The 20,306-nt window shown below is 42.5% G+C and overlaps 2 protein-coding genes across 2 annotated transcripts in view; both read left to right on the forward strand.

Moving 5' to 3' along the window:
• The first annotated feature begins 548 nt into the window (after window positions 1-548).
• Window positions 549-6,780, forward strand: alkbh8 (alkB homolog 8, tRNA methyltransferase). The gene is made up of 11 exons (XM_017452893.3): window positions 549-717; window positions 1,348-1,582; window positions 1,998-2,129; window positions 2,233-2,328; window positions 2,420-2,524; window positions 2,616-2,686; window positions 3,563-3,669; window positions 4,768-4,919; window positions 5,011-5,267; window positions 5,374-5,523; window positions 6,042-6,780. Exons 1-11 carry the CDS (start codon window positions 583-585, stop codon window positions 6,585-6,587), a joined length of 1,986 nt encoding a protein of 661 aa, XP_017308382.1. The 5' UTR covers window positions 549-582; the 3' UTR covers window positions 6,588-6,780.
• A 4,168-nt stretch (window positions 6,781-10,948) lies between these two features.
• The window catches only part of dyrk1b (dual-specificity tyrosine-(Y)-phosphorylation regulated kinase 1B), a 42,724-nt gene continuing 33,366 nt past the window's right edge, over window positions 10,949-20,306 (forward strand). The window contains exon 1 of the mRNA XM_017452890.3: window positions 10,949-11,839. The gene's annotated coding sequence lies outside the window, so the exon portion shown is untranslated. The remainder of the gene's footprint in view (window positions 11,840-20,306) is intronic.

Below are 20,306 nucleotides of genomic sequence, written 5' to 3' on the forward strand. Positions count from 1 at the left end.
TTTATTTATGTATATATGCATATATGCGCATAGGGAGAGGTAGATAGATATAAACCTATAAAGACTTGTTTTTAACATTTGAATAATGGTTTTTAAATAAAATACATAACTGATTAAGTTACAATTTATTACTGTTTCTAATGTAATCTTTACTATAATAGGGACTAGAATAGTTTGTGGTGTAGTATAAAATATAATTACTATTATAAGAGGTATAATAATCCTGGTGGTAAAGTTTTATTGACATACAAAATGTCTAAAAGTATGTGCACTCATTACCATAACACCCATACGTGCTTGTTGAACGTCCCGTTCCACAATAAGATAAGATAAACTTTATTGATCCCACACTGGGGAAATTGCCTAGAATTATTCCCCCTTTGCTGTTGTAATTAACTCCACTCTTCTGGGAAGGCTTCCCACTAGGTTTTGGGGCGTGTATGTGGGCACTTGTGTTTATTCAGCTACAAGAGCGTTAGTGAGGTCAGATACTTTAATTATAATAATAAATTGGGGAAAACCTAACCGGAACTAACATTGTAGCTTTCGTTGCACCCCGGACTCATTACCAAGTTGGACTCAATGGAGGCTCCTGTGCAGAACGTGAAAAGCGTCAGAAGATCCAAAGAGGATAAAAAACTGCTGAAGAGACAAATAAAAGCTTCTCACATACTCCTGAAGCATGACGGCATCACCACCGCGTCGCAGCCCACTCAGGTACACCACCTGTGCGTGTTATAAAGTGTAATAACGCCTCATCACGCGGGCTGAAAGAGGCAGTAGGTGTGATGCCGTATTCTGCACTACGGTACATCCTGGAGTCAGGGTACTTCCGGTCGTAATCTGATTGGATGGATCAGGAAGAGGTTACGCAGCGGGTCTGACAGGAAAAAAACCCGAATGTGTTTAAATATATTTTGTGGCGTTTTTTTGTAGCGTTGTGTGAATTTAATATAAAACAGTTAGAAAATAAAGGAATTGGTTAAAAACAACGCTAAAAAGTTAACTAATGTAATTTTGAGAGAAACAAATGATAAAAGGCTTTTATTTAAGTAAACAGCCCATTCAATCCTATAATATTTATACATAATGTAAAATATTCAATTGACAAGTCCATAGATTGAAGTGTAATTTTAGTTCAGGCGAACATTAAGCTACCAATGGGTCCTGTGGGTGCAGGATGTGCAGAGGTGCACAATATGGCACCACACCGGCTGAGGCAAATTTGTGCTAAAAGTTTGCTCTTTGAGTTTTTTCCTGGAGCTACAAGGTTAATGGATGTTGTGTGTGTGTGTGTGTGTGTGTGTGTGTGTGTGTGCGTGCGTGTGTGCGTGTGTGCATGTGCAGTGTGTGGTTGTGTGTAATGGAGGTTTAGGGAACGGTGTGAGCAGGGAGCTGCTGATGGCGGTGCTGACTGAAGGTGGCGCAGTGGAGTCTCTCCTCATGCCCCCTAATAAACCCTACAGTTTCGCCACGTTCGCGTCACTGCAGGAGAGTCAGAGCGCTCACACACTGTGTAACGGCCGCGTGCTGGAGTGTAACGGGCATCACATCACTCTGTACTGCAGCTACGTCCTACCAGGTCAGTAACACACACACACACTCACACACACAGAGTTTCTCTCGTCTCTGGTTTTTATTCTGTTTCTCATCACATTCATTTGTATCTCTTTCTTTCTCTCTTTCTCTTTGTAACCTTTATTTTTCTCTCTTCACCTTCACTTTTCATTTCTTCTGTTTTTGTCTGTTCTGTCCATAATTCTCCTTTTCCACTCCTCTTTTCCATCTGATTGTTCTCTTCTCTCTCTCTCTCACTCACTCTCTCTGTCTTTTAATACTGTTTCTCTCCACCTGTGTTTTTCTCTCTCTTTTTCCTTCTTTCTCTCTGTCCTTTTTACTCTCTGTCTGTCTGTGTCTTTCTCTGCCTCTCCCCCTGTCTCTCTGTCTCTCCCCCTGATGTGTTTATCTGTCTCTCTCTCTCTGTGTCTCTCTCTCAGTGGATAGAGGAGAGTGTGAGAGTGTGTCTCTCCCCCCCGGTCTCTGTGTGTTGGAGGACTTTGTGTCTCCAGAAGAAGAGTCTCGGTTGCTGCAGGCTGTGGATTGGACGTCACATAATGATGATGTCACAGGTGAGCAGTCATTAGACCTGCCATTTGACACTAAGGAACCATGTTTTCATTAATATTATTATTAATAATATTATTATTATTATGAATGTTGTGTTTATTTCAGCACAACGAGAACTGAAGCATCGCAGAGTGAAGCATTATGGGTACGAATTTCGCTACGACAACAACAACGTGGACAAAGACAAACCGCTGCCCAACGGTCAGATCTAACACCACAGATATTGTGAAACAGTAACATTTATTACTGCACCTTTGGTTATGTGTGTGTGTGTGTGTGTGTGTGTGTTCAGGTCTGCCGTTGGTGTGTGACGCTCTGCTGCAGAGGTGTGTGTGTGACGGCCACATCAGCGTCCTTCCTGATCAGCTCACAGTCAACGAGTACGAAAGTGGACAAGGTGATGTGCACACACACACACACACACTCACACACACACAGCTCCATCAGTGTGTGTGTTTATTCTGATGGTGTGTGTTTGATTGTTGCAGGAATCCCCCCGCATGTGGACACACACTCTGCGTTTGAGGACACCATCCTGTCTCTCAGTCTGGGAGCGAAGGTGTGTAACTCATCATGTAACAACGCTGTAACAACGCTGTAACAACGCTGTAACAACGCTGTAATAATGTGAGATGATGGGGAGCGCTGACTAGACAAGACTGAATTAGGAAGAAAAAGGAGGGATAAAATAATATAAGAATATAATCATAAGCTGCACTCTATGAAGTGATGATGAGGTCATTACTGAGGGATTGTTTTACTGATCATTTATTACTCTGATATTAATCTGTCTCTCCCTCTCTCTCCCTCTGTCTCTCTCTCCCTCTCGCTGTCTCTCTCTCCCTCTCTCTTTCCCTCTCTCCCTCTCCCTCTCTCTCTCTCTCCCTCTCTCTCTCCCTCTCCCTCTCTCTCTCTCTCTCTTTCCCTCTCTCTCTCTCCCTCTCTCTCCCTCTGTCTCTGTCTCTCTCTCGCTGTCTCTCTCTCCCTCTCTCTTTCCCTCTCTCCCTCTCCCTCTCTCTCTCTCTCCCTCTCTTTCTCTTTCCCTCTCTCCCTCTCTCTGTCTCTCCCTCTCTCTCCCTCTGTCTCTCTCTCCCTCTCTCTTTCCCTCTCTCTCTCCCTCTCTCTCTTTCCCTCTCTCCCTCTCTCTCTCTCTCTCTCTCTCTCTCTCTCCCTCTCTCTCTCTCTCTCCCTCTCTCTCTCTTTCCCTCTCTCCCTCTCTCTGTCTCTCCCTCTCTCTCCCTCTGTCTCTCTCTCCCTCTCTCTTTCCCTCTCTCTCTCCCTCTCTCTCTTTCCCTCTCTCCCTCTCTCTCTCTCTCTCTCTCTCTCTCTCCCTCTCTCTCTCTCTCTCCCTCTCTCTCTCTTTCCCTCTCTCCCTCTCTCTCTCTCTCTCTCTCTCTCTCTCTCTCTCTCTCCCTCTCTCTCTCTCTCTCTGTAGACTGTAATGGATTTCCGTCACCCTGACGGTCGCTCCGTTGCCGTGGTTTTACCACCGAGGAGTCTGTTAGTGATGAAGGGTGAGAGTCGGTACCTCTGGACTCATGGGTAAATATGACATACACACACAGACATGCACATAAAGATAACCATACTGTAAATATATTTAAGTATTTGCACCCCTGACCCTCAAAGTCAGAAGCACACAGTTGTATAGAACGTCTTTGTACGCTGTAGCTTTAAAGTTTCCCTTCACTGGAACTAAGAGGAACCCGAACACTGTTCCAGCACGACACACAGTGCACAGAACGAGCTCCATGAAGACGTGGTGTGTGAAGGATGGAAGAAGGTAGAACTCGAGTGTCCTGTACAGAGCCCTGACCTCAACCCCACTGAATAACTTTGGGATGAACTGGAACTGGAGTCTCCTTACATCAACATCAGCACCTGACCTCAACCTCACTAACGCTCTTGTAGCTGAATGAACACGACTCCCCACGGCCACACCCCAAAATCCCCAAAATCACACCCCAAAAACCCCCACAGCCACGCCCCAAAATCCCCCCAAATCACACCCCAAAATCCCCACAGCCACGCCCCAAAATCCCCCCAAATCACACCCCAAAATCCCCACAGCCACGCCCCAAAATCTAGTGGAAGCCTTCCCAGAAGAGTGGTGCGCATTATAACAGCTAAAATTCAAAATGCACATACAGGTGTGATGGTCAGGGGTGCACATACTTTTGGAAATATAGTGTATAATAAACACATACATGTACAGAAAGGTGAGAAATGTTTTAGATGAAAATCCTTCACCTGTGAAGGTAAAAAAGCATCTTAATCTGTCAGTGAAGTAATGTTGTTGTTATTATTATTATTATTATTATTATTATTATTGTTAAGATTTTATGTGTAATGACTTCTGCACGAGGAGTCAAAATGAAATGTAAAATAGTAGAAACAGATGGTTAGATGGAGATGTACAGATAAAGTGACAGATAGATGCCATGAGCGGACAGACAGACAGACAGACAGACAGACAGACAGACGGGTGAGAAGTTTGGATGTGTGGACAGACAGAGAGACTGATAAACTGATAAATTTTCCCTTTCTGTCTTTGGTACTTGTTATGAGAAAATGTCACTATGCTTTGAAAAGGAATATAATACGTGTGTGTGTGTGTGTGTGTGTGTGTGTGTGTGTCAGTATAACACCCAGGAAGTTTGATGTGGTGCCTGCCTCAACAGCTGAGAGGTCATGGGTTGTGAACTTTAACCCCAGCGATCTGACTTTGAACCAGCGTGGCACAAGGACGTCGTTTACCTTCCGCAAAATCCGATACACACCCTGCGACTGTGGTGAGACACACACACACACACACACACACACACTCACACGGACTGACACTGCTGTAGGAGTCGTGCGTGTATGACTGTGTGTGTGTTACAGCGTACCCATCAGTGTGTGACAGCCAGCGCCCCCCCTCCCCACCTCGTGTCCCGGTTGCTCGTAGCGACGCATGCCAGTTAGAGGAGCGGTACGTTCACCGTGTGTATGAGGAAATCTCCGCCCATTTCAGCAGCACTCGCCACGCTCCCTGGCCACGCGTCCGCGACTTCCTGCTCTCGTTGCCGAACGACGCCATCATGGCCGACATCGGCTGTGGCAATGGCAAATACCTGGGAATCAACCCTCAGGTGTTCTCGGTACAAACACACACACACGTATGCATTATAAATATCGTTAGCAATATAAGGTGTAACATGATTAAGGATAATCGTTGTTGTTGTTGTTGTTGTTTATGGTTATTAGCTGGGCTGTGACCGCAGCGTGAACCTGGTGTCGATCTGCGCTGAGCGAGGTTTCCACGCGGTGGTGTGTGACGCCCTGTCCGTCCCCCTGCGCAGCTCCGCCTTCGACGCCGTCATCTCCATCGCCGTCATCCATCATTTCTCCACACAGGTCAGTGAATATAACAACCAATAACATCCCATAATAACCCTGAGAGAAACTCCCCCTGACCCGCTGACACCACAGACTGAAAGCAAAGGTGCACATACTTTTGCCACTCACAGGTGTGTAATATTACATCATTTTCCTCAGTAAATAAATGACCAGGTATAATATTTTTATCTCATTTGTTTTATACGGTTTTCTTTATCTACTTTTAGGACTTAAAGGGTTCACAAACTTTCAAGCACCACTGTATTCTTTAAATATTATTCATTTTCTTCTACTTATTTTATTTCACTTCAGTGTTTTGCGTTCTGTAAAGCAGTGTGTAAAGCAGTGTGTAAATGTCTGTGAAGGTGTTCTACAGTAAATACACTGTATTATGTTTTAGAAGCCGACTTTAATTTTATGGCTCAGATTTTTATGATGATTTGAGATTTGTGCGGCTTGTGATGTTTTACAGAAATGCTAAATTATGAAGGGTTAGTAATAAATAAGTGTGTGTGTGTGTGTGTGTGTGTGTGTAGGAGAGAAGATTGGCTGCCGTTACTGAGCTGGTGCGTCTGCTGAAGGTCGGAGGTCGTGCCCTGATCTATGTGTGGGCAATGGAGCAGGAATACAAGAACCAAAAATCCAAATATCTCAAAACTAACAAGAACATGGAGAACCAGGAGAACATGGAGAACATGGAACCAAAAACATCTAAAGAGAACACTGAACGCAGAAATGACCTGGATGAAACCGAAAGTGAGGCGAGTGTGAGGCAGGTGCATGCTGGGAACGCGAGCTCAAACCCGGCTGACGCTGAGGAGGACTGTGGGAAGGAGACCTCGCCCAGGCTGAGCGTTCACACCAATCGCACGGCGTTCGTGTCTCAGGATCTCCTCGTCCCGTGGCATCTGAAAGGTGAAGTGAAGGCGAGTCCTGGTGCCGTGTTCCACCGCTTTTATCACGTGTTCCAGCGTGGAGAGTTGGAGGATCTGTGTGTGTCCGTCAGCGGGCTGGAGGTGCAGCAGAGCTACTACGACCAGGGCAACTGGTGCGTCGTCCTGCGGAAAACACACCAACAATAACAATAACTCCTCCTAACACTGCGGAACACACACCGCCTCGACCTCCGGAGGAACCACTCACAGCACTGTGACCTTTACTGAAACACCTGGCTGTAAACAAACACAAACATTTCGTCTTAAAGATGAATTCTACTCGTTAAATTATTGTACTTTTAAATGCTTATATAATAAAATATAACTGCAATTCATTAAATGTTTCCAGGTTTATGTTCTAAAATATAATTCAGTACTACTACTACTACTACTACTACTAATAATAATAATAATAATAATCAGGTGTGTCTTTCTGAACATCAGCTACATTTATATTGAAATAAAATCGTAAAATGAGTTAGAAGAAAAAACTTTTTAAAGAAACTGACCGTTAAAAAAGAATGAACTGTAAATAATTCATTTTCTCTTTACTCAGGAGGGGTAAAGTCTAAAAACTTAAAGGGTGATTTTAAGCGTTTTCGCTGCAGATTTTACTTTAACGTGTGGTTAATGAAGGATGTGAGGTATATAAGGAGTAACAGTCAATAAAGGTTTAACAAAACTAGCAATAATTAGGAAGCTTTAGTGTCATTCTGGGAAATACAAATTCTAAATTTCACAATAAAACATTACACTCTTGTGTATTCAGTTCAGTAAATGTGACGTTTTGGCATGTATGTAGTTTAAATGAGGAGTTTAAAGTGAAATAGAGTTAAGTTAGCTGCAGTGTGTGTAAAGTAAGAGGTAAAATCTCTTTTCTTCACACAGGCTGTGCTGCGTTTACATTTTCCAGCCTCTGGGTGGCGCTGAGCAGAGCTTCAGTGTAAAAAACAGGATTCCTATTTTAGTTTTTTTTATTTTTTAAAGTTTTACTTCACCTGGGTGATTAGGAACAGGAAATTGTTCAGCTGTGACTTTCATACCTCTGTTTCACAGAGGTATGAATATGAGGTAACACATAACTGTGATTGTTGAGCTTCAAAAAGTGGGGTGTGTCTATAAGAAAATAGCGCAAGCATTGAAAATGTCCATTTACTCCATCAGGGCAATAATTAAGAAGTTCCAGTCAACTGGAAATGTTATGAATGGACCTGGAATTGGACGTGTGTCTGTATCGTCTCAACGCACTGTGAAGAGGACGGTTCGAGTGGACAAAACATCTCCAAGGATCACAGCTGGAGAACTGCAGAAGTTAGTTGTGTCTTGGGGTCAGAAAGTCTCCAAAACTACAATCCGAAGTCACAGACATCACCACAAGCTGTTTGGAAGGGGTTCAGGAAAAAAGCCTCTACTCTCATCCAAAAACAAACTCGAGCGTCTTCAGTGTGCAGACACTACTGGAACTTCAAATGGGATCGGGTTCTATGGATGAAACCAAAATGGAGCTTTTTGGTAATAAACACAGAGGTGGTTTTGGAGCACACAGAGAGGTAGCCATATGGAAAAGTCCCTCATGTCCACGGTTAAATATGGAGGAGGATCTTTAATGTTTTGGGCTGTTTTTCTGCCAGAGGACCTGGACATTTTGTTAGGATACATGGCATCATGGACTCGATCAAATATCAACAGATATTAAATGAAAACCTGACTGCCTCTGCCAGAAAGATTCAAATGGGCCGTGGTTGGATCTTCCAGCAGGACGATGATCCAAAACATCATCAACATCAACACAGAAATGGTTTACTGACCACAAAATCAAGGTCCTGCCCTGACCATCCCAGTCCCCTGACCCGAACCCCATAGAAAACCTGTGGGGTGAACTGAAGAGGAGAGTCCACCAGCGTGGACCTCGAAATGTGAAGGATCTGGAGAGACTCTGTATGGAGGAACGCTCTCAGATCCCTCGCCATGTATTCTCCAACCTCATCAGTGTTATAGGAGAAGACTCAGAGCTGTTATCTTGCCAAAGGGAGCTAGTACAAAGTATTGACTAAAAGGGTGCCAATAATTGTTGCACACCTATATTTAACAAAAAGTTTTATAATAAACCTGTTTTGTGTTTGCAATTGTTTGATATCCATGAGAGCAGAGTCTTTTTGTGATTTTTTTAAACAAAAGGTTCAATAATAAAGACAATTCTTCACAGTCTCCTTTGCTCATATTTGCCAAGGGTGCCAATATTAGTGGAGGGGCACTGTGTATAAATTTTTACGCCAAAACTTTATCCTTTTTATGGCAAAATACTGTTTTTGTAGGCTAATTAGCAGCCAAGACATTATTATTATTTTTTTTAAAAAAAGTTAATGTTATATAAAAACATTTCTGCATTCCTATTAAGAGTAAATAAATGATATTATCTTTATTCATAATTTATAAATAACTCGTTTTTTTTTACTACACATATTGTGACAAATCCTGCCTTCTGGTGTCCCACCTCCTGTGCTGTGATTGGTTAGTAGATCATATTCACAAACAATGTCCAATCAATGAACTTATAAGTATGACGTTTTAATCATGACATCATTGGAGGTGGCTCTAGAGGAAAACAGGCATATTCTCAGTAGAAAAAATAAGAAGTTGTTCCACTCTGTTGTTGGGGTTCTACAGAGAGGTTCTACCCTATAGGGTTTTTGGGTTTCCCACAGAAGAACTCTTACGGTTCTAGATTGAACTTTTTTCCAGAGTTTAGTTTATTTCTAACTGGACATTTTCTTTTTGCTCATATATGAAATAGCTGCTTTCTGTCTTTTCTGAACAACACACTAAAACGATGTGGCCGTATCTAATTTTTAAAAGGTCTCATCAGATGAAACTGATCCTTTAACATTCCTACAAACTACTACTTGCTATCAGTTTAAAAAGTAAGGAGGATTTTGCTTTCTTTTAAAGAAAAAGGACATTTAAACATTACAATATTTAATAAAACAATTCCACGTATTCAGATGAAATATTTTGCGATGTATTTCAACCTAGCCTGTAGTGATATGTTAATAAGCTACATGTAACCTGTAATTTCCAGTTTTATTTTACATATCTAATAATACACATGGATGCACTTTAAGGCATGTTTTGTCAGCATAAAGCTCCAGTTGTTTTCCCTGTCAGATATATACTGTTCCCGTACTTTTACACGTCTAGCTCTACACAATTGAAATCATGCATAATTTTATGCACTGTAGTGAACAATAGCCTAACTTCAATACATTATTGATTATATATTTGCACTGTTATTGTATTTTCTCAGATTTAGCTGTACAGATATCACTGCTTTAAATACTGCTGTGTGTCTGGACTGGAAATCAGATATATTTAGCAATATTATGATGTTTTCTCTTTATTATGCACATTGCCTAATATGCATATGTACAGCTGTTTCTTTATATTTGTATGTTACTTGTAGTTATTTTTATCCTTCTTTTACAGATTATTATTGTATTGCATGCTGCTGTATATCAAATCATCGGCTTAATAACATTTAATATTATATTGACTATTGTACATGTATTTTACTTAATGTCACACGTAATATGATCAACAATCTCCGTTTGAATTCTCTATTCTAAATGGTTAGAAGCTGTTGATTAAGTTTCTAAGAGTCTACCCTGATGAAAAAACTAATAGAACCCCTCATAGAATCTGTAATGGTTTCAATGGTTATATAGCATTGGTTTTAATGGAAACTGTAATGGTCCCTGTGGGTCTTTACTGGTAATTTGTTGCCTTCTATTGGTGGCACGTTACATCTAGCGCATAGCATGAAGGGCCAATAGAACAGCTTTGACATTTGGTAATGATTTAAATGGTGAACTGATGGTTTGTAATAGTATTTGTTGTGGAAACCATTAGAATTTCTGTGATTGTTTCTTTTTTTTCCCTTCTTTTTTGAAAGCAGGATGTGTAGAAACTTTCAACAGAGGGCTCAACGTAGAACTTCACTAGGAATATATATATGTAAAAGCCATCTAAATCAAACAAGAAAAAATACCCATGAAACTTATCCATATTCACACGCTTAGCTACAAAAATATACATTTTATATCGTAAAATGTTAAATGTAATAATATTGTATGTAATAATGTAAAAAGCCTGTGTTTTGAGAAATGCGTTTTAAACGATTATTTCCTGTACGAAGTGATTGAACTGTTTTCTTATCACAAAACTGTGTGTAAAGTTTGACATAAAAACTCCTAAGTAGTTGTTATATTAAGGCGTTAAACTTTATTAGCATGTGTTTGTTTTGCTTTATGGACCGTAAATCCTATTAACACGAAATAAAATAAAAAATAAAGTTTTAATTGCCGTTATATGTCGTATGTTCCGAGGCTGAGAGATGTATTTATATTTATATATATTTATATATATATATTAAACCCACCGCTCAGGTTTGTTTGGGCGGCCATTTTGTGTGGAGACTCAAACCCGAAGCGTGTGGTGGCGTGAACGAGCCTGGGCGCGCGCGGGCACGCGCTCTGGAGCAGGGGTGCGCGCTCGAGGTGTCGGTGGCGCGGAGAGCCCAGTCGCGGAGTGATCGAGATTAACGGGCAGCGGAGAGGGGGGGGCTTTTCCCTTATAGCGAATGCACATCGCTAATTGTAGCTAAGCGGTGCGACACGGAAATAATCCCGGGTTTTTAATTTTTTATTCGTTTTCATTTTTATTTCCCAAATTTAAATCTTCTTTACCGGTTACCCCGCTTTCCCCCCTCCTCCTCTACCCCCCTCAGGCTGCACCACAACAGGCAACAATCAGACCAATGGCAAACCGATGGCAGGCAATGCAAACTAGCTTAGCCGGAGAAAGCTAACCAGCGAAGGAACAGCCTGAAGATCTGTCTGTGGAGAAGAAACGAAGACCACCACCAAAATAAAACCTTCACAGACCGAAAGACAGCACAGCTGTCCCAGTCAATTTACATTTATCTCAGATTTTTTTGGCGGGGGGATAAAAGAAAAAAAAAGGCAGCGGCTAGCAAAGAAACCCGGGGACTATCTGTCTGTTATTTCGGACTTGAGCTTTTTTACCTCAGCGACCGCAGCAGCGGGACCGCAGCCCGAGCCGAGGACCCGAACACAGGATCTTCTTTCATACAGAAAAGCATCGTTTGGGGTTTCTTTTTGTAATTATTATCTTTAAACCAAGAAAACTGATAACGAGTCGCACCCGTCAGAAGGGTGTCGGTATCGGGGGGGAGGGGGGTCAAGATTTTTCGGCCGGTTTTCCGCGGGGTTTCTGTGGAGGTTTAGGACGGAGGCGAGCAGATCGAACGCCGCTGCTAATGGCTGCTGCTGCTGCTGCTGCCGCTTCGGGAACCTGGGAACGAACCGCCGCCGCCGCCTGAGGTATGATCCCAACACACACACACACACACACACACACAGAGGTGTATATATATATATATATATATATATATATATATATATATATATATATATATGTATATATATATATGTATATATATATATGTATATATATATGTGTGTGTGTGTGTGTGCTTCTTTAGAGCCATCTTGCCATCTGCAGCGTTGCCTTTCCCCCCGCTGCACGTCACCTCCCCTCCGAATATAACGTGAAATCTGCGTGTTGTATTCACGTGTGTACATACTTCACCCCTGTGTTTCACACCCTGCTCATTTCAGTGTGTTTGCTCCTCTAACACACCCATTTTACAGCCTAAATGTGCACTGCAGCACCAGCACTGCTGTCCGTCTCCATGCATGTGATGATGATGATGGTGATGATGATGAGGATGATGATGATGATGAAGGTGATGTACAGGCCGGTCAGTGAGGATCTGCTTTCCTTTAAACGCCTAACGATCCCGAATGCACTGAATTCATGCTCATTTTTGCATCTTAAGGTTAGTCTGAACACTTCGATGTGGGTCAGGATGCAGTTCCAGTAAATGCAATGCAGCAGCAGCAGGTATTCAGGTGCAAACAGCCAACATCTGGACGCAGGCGCTGATCTTGCTTCGGTATCGGACGGATTTTGCATCACGTCTGAGATCTAAGTGTGGTCTGATGATTAAAAATCTATCACAAATCTGTGTGTGTGTGTGTGTGTGTGTGTGTGTGTTTGAGAGAGATCAGCGTGCATACTGCATGCACAAAACCCCATCATCATGGTGATGCATTATCTATTAACAGTAATAACGTTTTATTATTAACGCTCATGACTTGTCACATTTTCATTCCATCCATCGTTTCTCAGGGTTTAAACCCTCCTCCCGACACACACACACACACACACACACACACACACACATTCATGTAAATCTGCAGTGTTGCATGTCATCCGTAATATCGCATCGGCTTGTTGCGTTTTTCAGCGTTTTCACGATAAATATTATTTCATCTGCACCCCAACACTCAAACCTGCACACACGTGTGAAAAATCGGTCGAGCCACCGTTATGAAACGGTAATAAGAGTGTAATAGGGTATAGTGTGTGTATGTATGTGTGTGTGTGTGTGTGTGTGTGTGTGTGTATGTGTGATGTGCCTACACCCCACTGCAAGGCTCTGCTCAACTACAACGCCGGTTCAAAATGGATTCGGTCTTCGTTCTAGTGCACTAGATAGGGTGTACATGTCGTTCGCTCCCGTCCCAAATGCTACACTTCATCCCTAGCTAGTGTCCCTAACGGAACACCGGCCATTTTAAGGCTGCATCCCAAATGCTAGAAGACACAAAGATAGATAGATAGATAGATAGATTCACAGGATTTTGACCTCCTCGTGAATCTCGGCGGCTGCGTTACCCATAATGCACCGCATGTCAGGACTAGATTTAAACATGGAGACGTGAGGATGATGGAGCTGGAGGCCAGATGTGTTTCGTGTCTCGTGTCTCGGTGTCCTCTGTCCGGATTGAGCTGTAGGGCACGCTTGCTAATTAGCACTCTGGCTAACAGGCTGTTAGCTTAGCGAGGTGCTAATGATAATATAATATGTATATCGAGTGGTGCAGTTGGTGATGTTGCTGACACAGTCTGTTGCTTGTGGGCGTGGCCTGGTTCATCTTTTTTGAGGTAATGATTCAGGATGGTAAAATGGGAGCGGCCATGAAAGCACGTCTTCTGTTTGCTCTGTCTGATCATCAAGAGCTCGAGAACTAGCAACAAGCTAACCCGCCAACGTTAGAGTGTTAGCTGTTGGTCAGTGTTACAGATTTAACCATCTCGTGTGTGTGTGTGTGTGTGTGTGTGTGTTGATCTAAAGCAAATCTGACTATAATCTCATTTAAAAGTAGTGATTTATTTAGCGATGACGCTGTGCAGCTACGGTGGCTTAGTGGTTAGCACGTTCGCCTCACACCTCCTGGTACTCTGGTTTCCTCCCCCAGTCCAAAGACATGCACGGTAGTCTGATTGGTGTGTCCAAAGAGTCCGTAGTGTATGAATGGGTGTGTGAGTGTGTACGTGATTGTGCCCTGCGATGGATTGGTACCCTGTCCAGGGTGTACCCCGCCTTGTGCCCGATGCTCCCTGGGATAGACTCAAGGTTTCCCGTGACCCTGAAAAGAATAAGTGGTATTGAAGATGGATGGATGGGCTGTGCAGCCATGTTCATGTGACATCATACACTGAACTCATTCCTGAAGAGAGCTTCGGGATTTTCTGAGTTGGAATTGTAAACGTTTAGGGCGTGTTTTATTCAGTTGTTCCTAGTTGAAGGTCGGAAATTCTGAGTCGCGAGCCGAACTCACGCCGGAAGATTGGTCCATTCGGTCAGGAGAACGCTTCAGAGCGCTTTCACACGATTCCTCCGGCCGTCGATTCTGAATCAAAGTGAAATCGATTCCTTTGCTTCTTTTGCTTTGTGTTTTTTTTTTGTTTTGTTTTTTACACCATTAAACGATTTAAAAATCACAAAAAAGGTTGGCTGAGGAGTGTGAACGGACCTTTACACAAGTGTGTGAAGAATTAGCAAAAATCTCCAGAGAACACGTAGTCCATTAGATGATTATATAAATAGCTAGTTTAGAACGTTTCACGTGTCACAGCCGGCATTTATGTTCTCTGTTTGGTCCAGATCTCCAGAACGCATGTCCTTCCTGCAGCGCTACGGCTCTGTGCTTTGACTCAGTTCAGCGTTACGAAATAATCTACAAATAAAACGCCACAAACCCTAAACACACGTTGTGTTTGATTCACTTCCGGGGTCGAGTTGATTATAGAGTCGAATCATTTTTAACTAGAAAGACGTTAATTAAGAAATTACAGAGCAGGAAGTAATGACCTGAGGTGGAGAGAGCTGTCGTTCCAAACACACAAGTTTGCGATGCAGTTTGCGAATGTTTGTTGGAACTGTGGTTTCGTGAAATACACCAAACTGTTGAACTATGTCGATAAGGATGGAACTTGTGACCGTGGTTGGCTAACGATTGCGATTCTTTTGGGTGAATAACTTTTTGAATGCACCATGACACGAGGACGAGCTCAGGGACGACGTCCGAATACCGCCTGTTTTACGGTCTCGCTGAAATTCAGCAATCGTGCTGTAAACGTAGCCGATGAAACACGTGTTTATTTTATACGAGATTTTTTTTTTTAAAGATTAAAAACTGCACACTAGATAAATGTGTGTAATAAAATGGAAGTAGATGGGTAAGAATGTAAGTTTATTAACTGGTAATTAGCAGGTGTTATAGTCTTTATTTAAAAAAAAAACCCTCAACAAAATAATAAAAATACAAAACAAATATTAAAAACATAGTCTTTATTTTCTTCTAAATGAAAATGCACTTGCATTTCTGAGGTAAAATAATCTTTATAAGACCTGTCAAAGCTTCAACAAACAGCCAGCTACATTTCTGACTTATCTCGCACACACACACGTGCGCGTGCGCGCGCCACAAACGTCAGTGATGGACATGGTAGAGGGGTGCCAATACTTTGTGCACCACAACAGATGTCATGGTTCGTTTCCTTAAGATTTTCCGTTACAGTACACTTTCTTAACAGATTATTTAAAAGGGGAACTTTAAGGGCAGTTAGCATGATTAGCATGGTACAGTGGAGTTGATACATATCTCCCGTTAGCATTCTGTTAGCATTAGCATTTAAAATGCATTAGCATTGTCTGTTGCTAATGCTAACCATCTCCTTTAATATACTTTAACTCAAAGAACAGTCTATAAAAATATTATTGTTATTGTTGCAAATTAATCTTATTTGACTGCTAAGCCTTTTAAGTGTGTGTGTGTGTGTGTGTGTGTGTGTGTGTGTTGTTTTTCTCGTTTCTGGAAATGTCCAAAATTTCACTTGTAACTACAGTTTATATTAGAGATCAGTCCAATGGTCACAAATTTACCCACAATGCACTGCAATATGTAGTGTCCAGATGATAAAGACTACCCACAATGTGCTCTGTGAAGTGAGGAGTTTGTGGATTGGTGACAGCGGTTAGCAGTGCGTGCTAAAACAGAATGCTAAAGGCTAACTGCTCCTTTAGCATTGCTCACATTATAGTATAAAAGTATTCAGCTGAAATGTCGGCTGTGTCCCAATCCTGCTTCAGAGCTCACTGTGAAAAAGAATGATGAAAGACGAAAACGATAGGTTAGTTAGCTAGCTAGTCTGCTAATTAGTGATTAGCATGTAGCATGTGGGGTAGTTGTTGGCTGTGTCCGAAATCGCGTACTGTGACAGTTCCTACTGCGTTCCATTCAGTTCTGCTTGGTCGTTGATGCAGTACGTACAGGTCAGTATAAGTGTGTAGTATGAATACACAATCCGGACGTACTACATCCACCATGCTGGCATTGTCATGTGACCTACAACGTAATCATAACCGCAAAAGCCTAATACCTAAAACACTTTAGCTTCAAAGAGCCGACGTGCTGCCTTCTGCATTTTTGATTCGGACAGCTCTTCCGCGCCAGTTGCGGTGCATTATGGGATAGCGCAATGAACACTGGTTCCCTACTGCAGAATCTCAGCGGAAGCAGCAAACATCCGGGTTTTTCCTCACCTACTGTTTTATAAATACTGAGAATTCACACATACTGCTTTTCCCCTACTGTACAGTAGCGTAGTACAGTAGTTTACCAAGTTACTACAATAGAGTAGTATAGTAGGGTAGTGTAGTAGTGTAGTATAGTAGGGTAGTGTAGTAGGGTAATGTAGTACGGTAGGGTAGTAGGGTAGTGTAGTATGGTAGTGTAGTACGGTAGGGTAGTGTAGTACGGTAGGGTAGTGTAGTACAGTAGTGTAGTAGGGTAGTGTAGTAGGGTAGTGTAGTACAGTAGTGTAGTAGGGTAGTGTAGTACGGTAGTGTAGTAGGGTAGGGTAGTGTAGTAGGGTAGTGTAGTACGGTAGTGTAGTACGGTAGTGTAGTACGGTAAGGTGGTAGGGTAGTGTAGTACGGTAGGGTAGTATGGTAGGGTAGTACGGTAGGGTAGTGTAGTACAGTAGTGTAGTAGGGTAGTGTAGTACGGTAGGGTAGTACAGTAGTGTAGTACGGTAGTGTAGTAGGGTAGTGTAGTACGGTAGTGTAGTACGGTAGTGTAGTACGGTAGGGTAGTAGGGTAGTGTAGTACGGTAGTGTAGTACGGTAGTGTAGTACGGTAGTGTAGTAGGGTAGTGTAGTACGGTAGTGTAGTAGGGTAGTGTAGTAGGGTAGGGTAGTACGGTAGTGTAGTACGGTAGTGTAGTAGGGTAGTGTAGTACGGTAGTGTAGTAGGGTAGTGTAGTAAGGTAGTGTAGTAGGGTAGTGTAGTACGGTAGTGTAGTAGGGTAGTGTAGTACGGTAGTAGGGATATTCAGATGCAGCCACAGTGTCATGGAGGGAACTTTAGGTGAGTTACGAATGTGTTTGACTTGGGATGAAACCGTCAGGGACATCTGTCTGTCCCTCTCCTGTCTGTCTCTCTTTCTCACTGTGTCTGTCTGCCTAGCTGTCTTCCTCTTTCTGTCTTGCTGTCTCACTGTCTTTCTGTCTATTTGCCTCTCTTTTTCTGTGTCTCTCTCGGTCACTCTCTCTCACTCTCTCTCTCTCTCTCTCTCTCTCTCTATATATATATATCTATATATCTATATATCTGTATTTGTTGGTCTCTCTCTCTGTTGGTCTCTCTATGTCTTTATGTCTCTCTATTGTACATTTGTCTAGCTGCCTTTCTCTGTCTATTTGTTTCTCTCTGTTGGTCTCTCTCTTTATGTCTTTCTTTCTCTCTATGTCTGTCTCTCTCTGTAGTCTCTCTGTCTAGCTGTTTTTCTCTGTATGCCCTTTGTCTCTCCTTTTCTCCGTCTGTCTATCTGTTGCACTTTTCTCTCTGTCTCTCAGTCATTCTTTTCCTTTCTCTATTTCTTTATCTGTCTAGTTCTCTTTGTCTGTTTTTCTGTCTCACTTTCACTTTCTCTCTATAGCTTTCTGTGTGTGTGTGTGGTTGCTCTCCTTGGTGCTGTTCTCGCTCAGCTGACCCGCTTCACAGAGATAGACAAACAGAAAGAAAGAGTGCAGAGACAGACAGGACCGTTTAGGCTGTGAGTGTAAGAGCAGACACTCGCAGGGAATTGTGGGTAATTTGGATTTTGTGAAATGGTTTAACAGAAACAGTGAGACAGTCGGTGAAGGAAAGCGAAGCAGGATGTGAGACAGAGAATTCTGGGTAAATTTAATTGCTTTAATGGTTATGTTTTTATGCATTATGTCACTTAAATGATTAAAATAAATCCTATAGAGGGTTAATGTGCTTAATTATTATAGATCTCGTTTGAAGTGTTTCTCAGAAATATATAAACCCCGAAGTACACACTCAGAAGTACACACCCAGAAGTACACACCCAGAAGTACACACTCAGAAGTACACACCCAGAAGGAGAAATCTGAAGGAGCGAGTCAGATTAGCGATGTGAGGAAAGAAGGACAGTTTCGTTGTCCAGAATTACACCAAGGTTGTGTGCAGTCACAGATGGTGAGATCTTGTCCAATATCTTGAGGAGAAGATCCAGCAGCTGCAGGTGGTGAGCTACATCCATGATGAGATGTCCACCAGACATGTCGAGATCTGAGAAGAAAGACGAGTGTCTGAGGATGGAAAGGAGAGGATGAGTTGAGTGTCATTAGTAGAACATTGTTATAAAATCCTATGTGAGGATATGACATCCGAAGTACACATACAGAAGTACACACCCAGAAGTGCACACCCTAGTAACAGAGAGGGTATAGAGGATATGACATCACTGAGCCAGTGGGTATAGAGGATATGACATCACTGAGGCAGTGGGTATAGAGGATATGACATCACTGAGCCAGTGGGTATAGAGGATATCACATCACTGAGCCAGTGGGTATAGAGGATATCACATCACTGAGCCAGTGGGTATAGAGGATATGACATCACTGAGCCAGTGGGTATAGAGGATATCACATCACTGAGCCAGTGGGTATAGAGGATATCACATCACTGAGCCAGTGGGTATAGAGGATATGACATCACTGAGCCAGTGGGTATAGAGGATATGACATCACTGAGGCAGTGAGTATAGAGGATATGACATCAAAAACAGCACAGATAAAGAGAATATGACATCACAGAGAGAGTGGGTATAGAAGTTATGACATCACAGAGAGAGTTGGAGTGAGCAGGGGTAGTGTGTTTGATTTATTTGTGCACACCACCCTCAGGTTTTACCCCAGCTGTCCCTTCTTTCTTTCGTACTATTACAGCTCTATAAGTGCCTATGGTACAGGCGTGCTGTTCTGTTAAGAAGGCTAGCTAGCAAAGCCCCAACCATGCTACCTCTGACTTTGTCCCAAATCACATATCAAGAGTATGACACAAGTGCACACTATTATAGTTGATCAGGTATCCATATTCATCGTATGTATTTTAGGACAAAAACAGAGACAAACTTTTTTGCTAAGAAGTGTGATTTAACAGTCAGATGCATGTTTCCTTCCTTTTTGAAAAGAATCCGTTTGGGACGGAGCCACTCGGATGGCTGATAAACACTCACCTGGCTAACGTCTTGCTAAACATCGTATAACTCACCACAGGTGGGGTATTATTTTGAAACAGTCTGGGACGCAGCCCACAGATAAACGGAAATGCACACAAATGTAGTTTCTCACACATGAGGTTGTCCCAAACTCCATGAAGTGGCACTGTATTGTTTAGAAAGTAATTCCCACTAGCTAGCTAGACGGAGTACGGTTTATTCGTCGTGCGATTTGGGACGGAGCCTCAGAGATATAAAACACGAACTGTGCTCTCTCAGTAACTCGTGTCTCTCTTCTCTCTCTCCGTCCTGACCCACTTTTCTCTCCCTGAGAGCGGCGACTGACCCGCTGCCGTCCCCCCGCATGTTACCCACAATGCACCACTCCGAACCACTCATGGTATACCAGACACCAGAACACACACACAGAGTTCTAACGAGACTTATTTGATGTGGCTGTTGAGTGTTCATACGGCGTGTATTCTCAGTATGAGGGTGTGTGTGTTACCCACAATGCACTGCGTGTGTGCGGTTTATAAACGGAGCATTTGAAAGAGCATTAATTTAAAGTTCTGTTATCTAGAAAACGGGCTGCGTCCTGAACCATCATACCACAATAAACACTTTAATTGCTAGTGTGTCTAAATAACAAAACACTCTCTGAGGTATATATTTAGAAAGCTTTTCAGGTTAAGATGAGACCTGCCTGTGGCTCCGTCCCAAATTGCACCCTTCCATACTAAATAGTGTACCCTAAGAACGACGTAATGTGTTGCCTGACTATTTAGCAGTGATGTGAGATGCGTCTGTTTTATAAATGTTTATAGTTTAATACTTTGTTTAGTAATAGTAACTTTAGGA

The sequence above is a fragment of the Ictalurus punctatus genome, chromosome 23, assembly GCF_001660625.3.
Source record: "Ictalurus punctatus breed USDA103 chromosome 23, Coco_2.0, whole genome shotgun sequence".
Classification (NCBI taxonomy): domain Eukaryota; kingdom Metazoa; phylum Chordata; class Actinopteri; order Siluriformes; family Ictaluridae; genus Ictalurus; species Ictalurus punctatus.

Excerpts from the sequence above, each read along its gene's own strand:
- alkbh8 (XM_017452893.3), top strand. The coding sequence starts at position 583 with ATGGAGGCTCCTGTGCAGAACGTGAAAAGCGTCAGAAGATCCAAAGAG. Across the intron at positions 2,130-2,232 it reads ACATAATGATGATGTCACAG|CACAACGAGAACTGAAGCAT; the intron begins GTGAGCAGTCAT and ends TGTTTATTTCAG. Across the intron at positions 5,524-6,041 it reads TCCATCATTTCTCCACACAG|GAGAGAAGATTGGCTGCCGT; the intron begins GTCAGTGAATAT and ends GTGTGTGTGTAG.